The sequence below is a fragment of the Triticum dicoccoides genome, chromosome 2B, assembly GCF_002162155.2.
Source record: "Triticum dicoccoides isolate Atlit2015 ecotype Zavitan chromosome 2B, WEW_v2.0, whole genome shotgun sequence".
In the NCBI taxonomy this organism is placed as follows: domain Eukaryota; kingdom Viridiplantae; phylum Streptophyta; class Magnoliopsida; order Poales; family Poaceae; genus Triticum; species Triticum dicoccoides.
In genome coordinates this window covers 15661995-15667622 of record NC_041383.1, presented here as the reverse complement: position 1 = coordinate 15667622, position 5628 = coordinate 15661995, and the positions used below count along the sequence as shown (strand labels likewise).

At 44.2% G+C, this 5628-nt stretch overlaps 1 protein-coding gene across 1 annotated transcript; it reads right to left on the bottom strand.

The window, feature by feature from the left end:
* Positions 1-3442: 3442 nt before the first annotated feature.
* On the bottom strand, positions 3443-5087 carry LOC119366845 (F-box protein At2g02240-like). The gene is made up of 3 exons (XM_037632549.1): positions 4863-5087; positions 3975-4096; positions 3443-3883 (listed from the first exon to the last, which is right to left on the bottom strand). Exons 1-3 carry the CDS (start codon positions 4923-4925, stop codon positions 3466-3468), a joined length of 603 nt encoding a protein of 200 aa, XP_037488446.1. The 5' UTR covers positions 4926-5087; the 3' UTR covers positions 3443-3465.
* Between the last annotated feature and the right edge of the window lie 541 nt (positions 5088-5628).

The window sequence follows — 5628 nt, the reverse complement described above, 5'->3', positions numbered from 1 at the left end:
CTAAATATAACTTCTTGAGTAGTGATGATTAACACTCTACGACCTTAAATAGGTTCCACTTGCGCTTTTCTCTCTTATTGTAAAAGAATAAACCTGACAGTGCATGTTACTTCGTGGGTCAGCAAGCAACTATGAATAAACTAGCAATGTGGTAGTGCTAAATGAAGGTAGAGACAACCCGAACCAATTAAAACCAGCAAGTATAGTTTCAGCATACAAAACTGCAACTCAGCAAAGAAACAAGCCAAAAGCAGGCCAAATCTCTCTTGCCTGCTAGTAATGCCGAGTAAGAGTCCTGACGCAAAAATGGGAAAAAACAGAGCACCACTCGTTGCGCCGCACTGCTCAACTCACTGCTACTCCGACAATATCATCATTACGCTGGACCACTCAATCACTGCTACTCCAGCGACAGCATCATCCTTCTTTTCCAGGTTAGATCAACATCAAAAGTGCCAACTTGATACCAGATCTAACTCCTCAAATTCTAATCTAAAATCGCAACTTCCGAAAGAAAACGAGATAACACAGATATTGGACGGGCCTCCTATACCTATGAATGCCTTATATTCTTGAAAGAGAATCTACACAAACAAAGTGGACCTGTTTGCCCGGGTGAAGAAGCAAACCGAGACTAGAGAGGTGTGTCCATCCCAAGCTCTGTCCTAAACCGCCCGCACCAACGAGCACCTGTAGATTACCAGAAGCGGGCATCGCTGATCGGGTGGGTGATTGGAGCACTGGACTTGGATGTGAAGCCTTCAAAGGTTGGTGTCAAAGCCCTCTTCCAACACCTCACAACCCTAATCAAGGAAGATAACACAAAATGAGTGGTGAGCCCACTTCATCAGTGTACAAACATGATTGAATTCATTAAATGTGAACAGAGTTCAGTGAGATTGTAGTGTACCAGATCAGAATAGTAGCTTGCCGATGAGACGCTGCTGGCACGTGGTGAGTTTGGTACCAGATCAGAATTGTAGTGTATAAACTTTTCACCGGAATGAGAGCGGACGGATTCTAAGGCTGGTCGTAATGGTAGTATCATAGCTAGTATCATGCATGCCAACTAGGCAATTTTGATGAGGTGGCATAGCATTAAATGAAGAAAGAGAGGGTGTAGTATCATATCATGATACCGTATTATATTAAATGATATGCTACTTTGTGTCATGCATGACAATAAATAGAGTACAACATGACACTAATATATGATACTATGCATTAGGGAGGTAGTATCATACACTAGTATCATATATGCATGATACTAGTATATGATACTTCCCATGCAACCAGCCTAAGCATCATAAATAAACCTCTCACCGAAACGAGCAGCGGCGCCAATGTCCTACTAGGGATGCTCACCGGCCACGGGGCATCGGGTCTGATTGTCGCCACCTCATTGATCCGTGGCACCGTGGTTTCCTCCTCCTCTCTACCACGTCTTCCAAGACCGTATCTATATATACTAGGAGTGGTCATGCGTCCGCGTGCGGGGTGCGCGTGTGACTTAGGACTTGGGCGACGGCGAGGAGAGGAGTTGAGTTGAGTTGGTTAGGTGGTGTCGCCGGCCACGACAAAGTAGGCGCGGATAGACACGTTGGGAGGCGAGGTGAGGTGCCGGCGGTGATGCATATGGTGTGGTCGTTTGAGCGCCGAGCGACCAAGACTCGGAGATGTGGAAGGAAGGAAGAAGGGAACATGGGACGGTGGATACGTACGTACGAACCAACCGCCTTGGTATCCATCTTGGTCTTGGTCGGCGGCGATGTCGACGTACGTACGGTTCTCCCATGGGTGGCGGGACTTGATTCGGAGTCGGGGATTTGGATTTGGTTGGGCGGACTGGAGAAGACGATGGCAGGGTGGTCACCTGCAAGCAGCACGCTCGCTCACCTCCTCAGGCCCACCAGTCAGCTAAATTGCATCCTCTCTCGCTGTTGCGCCGGCTTGCTCTGCCTCTGCATCATCTTCGCTCGGGCGTCAACGGATGCTCGGCTCCCAAGGAATCCCTCACCTTCCAGCAGCAGCGGGGAGAAGGATGGCACCCCATACGCCGCATTGGTCCGGTCGTACTACAGCAGAACGCCGCCCAGATCGGCGTCCGCGGGGACGTCGGCACGCTGGGTGTAACAGGAAAAAGGGATGCGCTGGGTTAAGCGTGTGCTGTCGACATCTCCGCAAAATATGGGTCTCCTAGTTTGTACTACTCTTCGATCGTGAGAGTGGAAACGCTCTACCGCTTTCTTTCATTTCTAACTCAACATCTATCTATTATCTATCTATCTATCTATCTATTATTATTATTATATCAAAATTAACATACGTTGAATCAAAAGCAACGGAAATAGCAAAGAAAATCCCACATTAATAAAAAAATACCGACCCTTGATCTTGCTTTTTTGATAAAATATAATGATGTGTGAGGCCCTTACCCACGTCTATACCTTATTATGTTCACTGGCAGGACGTGCGCATCTTGCCGCCACGTGGCTTGATGGATGAGATTGGCACGTGTTGTCAGAGCGGGGCCAAGCCAAGCGTGGGAATACTTTGTGGCTAAGGATAAAGCCACGCGGGAAGATTTCCAATGTCCGAGCCGGCACAAGAATGACGAGGTACTCATCGAACGAAAAGATAGGCGTAAAGACTACTTGGATGCACTTAGATGACCAAAGAGTCGGATGCGAGGAGATTCATTGAGCCAGTTTTCAAGACCGATAACTGAAAATGAATAACAACTTATAAAATCCGAAGAGCATCTCTAACTTGAAGACCGGTTCAGGGGTTAGGATCTTCAAGTTAACCATGGTTAATAATAGAGAGGGCCGGCTATATGGAGTTATCATATCACTTATAGTCAATCTAATAGTCCACGCATACAACATTAATATATGACCCACATATTTCTCTCGCAAAGATTTTTGGGGCTTGTGCCACAGCCGGCTGTAACCTTGTAGATCTCTTCTCTTCTCTCTCCTCTCCTCTCATCTCTAACTAGGCACAAATCTGAGGTGACATCTCTTATCGCCGGCATACGTCACTCTATTGTACTTGCTCTTAAAAGTTTGGAATCACCTCTAGATTTTCTCATCTTGATGACTGTGCCCATGAACCTAGGGGCATGCCTATGAAATTGTGTCACTTAAGAACCCGCATCAGATGAGGAGAGATAAGATTTTTATGAGTGTCTAGACGTGACTTCTCGCTACTTATCGACTATGCCACGCTGGACTGTCTAATTCCTCGGCGTTGACTATCTTATCCCCATCCCCATGTGTCCGAACAACTTCCACGCTACCATCTTTGCAATGACAAAGGGTGCTATAAGTTCTTATCACTTTTTTGCTATGGAGGATTATTGGTCTCTTGAGTTAAATTATGCTGAAAATTAATCATGTATCCACCCATCCATGTATTACAAACATCTCCAATACAATAATGAAATGAGTATTTTCACTGAAACTAGTTGCTCCTAAACTCCATGCCCCCAATGATGAGGCCTTTCTTCTGGACGCTGTCATTCTCCTCACGGAGATCCACGATCACCCCCCTCTCTGTGAGCATCTCGTCGTTGTTTTCGAACTCGGCCAGCCTGAGCTCCAGCCAGCGGTCGCCCCTCGCGTTGGGGTAGGTAACATCATTGGCTGACCCGCGCCCTTCGGGGTGGAGGCTGACCCCGCGGGTGCTGCCGGGGACGATCCTCTCGCCGTGGAGCCTGAGTGACGATGTCTGCACGGAGCCCCTCAGGCCATAGGTGGTTCTCGCCAGCTTGTACACGAGGTAAACTGCATAGCTTGTGCCGGCGGAGAGGTCCCTCGGCGGGATCTCTCCGATGACGGCGAGAAAGTACACACTCAGGAGCTCCGCACATTCGGCAAACCTTTACATGATACAAATACCAAGAATTAGTTGGTCATGTGTCTATCAAGCCATCCCTGAAATTTCGTGGTTCGATTGTTTGGTGAGCAAACCTGGAAGTCGAATCTGGAGCAGGAATCCATTTCCAGTACTGGGGCTGATTGTTGGCAATCCGTAGTGATCTCGATGTGAGCACCCTGCACTTGGCGCTCGTTGTCATCTTCAACCGAGGGCTCTATGTTCACCAACCAAAACTCAAGTCATGATTAGCTAGTAGCATCGAAAATAGAACCTCTCATCTTGTTCTACGTGCACATAGCTTGTGCACGATAGGACAAATCTATTTGGCAGCAGTTGCTGATCCGATGCATGTGAAGGTTTAACCTTCCTTTTTGAAAAAAAAAACACTGACTATACACAAATATATTTATAACAAACAAAATATAGACTCTGTTTTGTCTTTCATTTCCATATTTCAGCAGAACCTACCCTGTCCATATAATTTTTTCTATGACCACATCTTAATATATTTTCTGGTGGAATGAACCATTCTTTCAAGTGTTGCAAAAAATATTTTAAATGATACGTTATCAATGTTTTTAAATCACTTCTTGCAGTTCCTTCTCGAATTATTATGCCCATGGTTTGTTGAATTGGCGTCAATTGCACTGTTCTAACATAATTTTCTCAGAAAAAACGTATTGTTTCAAATATCTTAAGCAAACAGGCATCGACAAATTGTTTAAATTATACAGCTTCCTCATACAACTTGCTATGGTTAAATCCATATTCTATGGTTATTGTCAAATGTATTCTTCTATCCTATAACAAAATTTGTCCATTATAGATTGTCCTATTATGAAACTCTAAAGATGCTTCATAGCTATTGGGGTAATATATTTCGCCGGGTGCACCAAATGTACTCATTGATTTGATTTATTTCGTATGAGAAAATGAGATGAACGAAATAACAGAAGATATTGCTCCATAACTAAGCACACCTGGTTTATAGATGAAAATGACAACCCTTTGTCATATGTAAATCCACTGTCAATTTGATGCATAGCCTCTGTCTCATTCAGCTTACGGATAATATCCCCTATACTTGGCCTGTTGCTTCGATCAGCCTCCAAGCAACTTAAAGCTATTTCAACGCACCTCTTTACTTGTTTGGAATACGACTCTAACTCATAGTCTGATGTTGCATGTATCCTTTTTCTCCATTTCTCGAGCACCTGCAAGTTCGGAGCATAAAATGTTAATGGTAGTATATTGAAAAAAATAAATAATTATTTATTGAAAAATGTACAAATGGTCTTGATATATGCAACAGTATTCGTACATTCTTAGTTAATTGCTGGGAAGTCATTTCAGCTCTTCTGAAGTAGCCCTTAGGCCCTGTCACTATCTTTATGATCACAACACCTAAGCTGAATATGTCAGACTTGACTGAGATTATTTCACCATCAATGTATTCCGGCGGTAGGTATCCACTGCACAATATATACATGTATTTCACAATACCATGCGCATTAATACAAAATTTCGTGCTCGTTATGAAGTCACAAATACAAGAAAGATTAAGCTTACCGTGTTCCTATAATACTTTTTGTCCTTTGTGTTTTTTGACCCTCAAAGAACCGCGACAAGCCGAAATCTGCGATTTTCGGTACCATATTCTCATTCAGCAATATATTAGCTAGTTTTAAATCCAAGTGATACATTGGAGGTTCCAGTTCCTCGTGAGGGTATTTTAAACCATTGCAG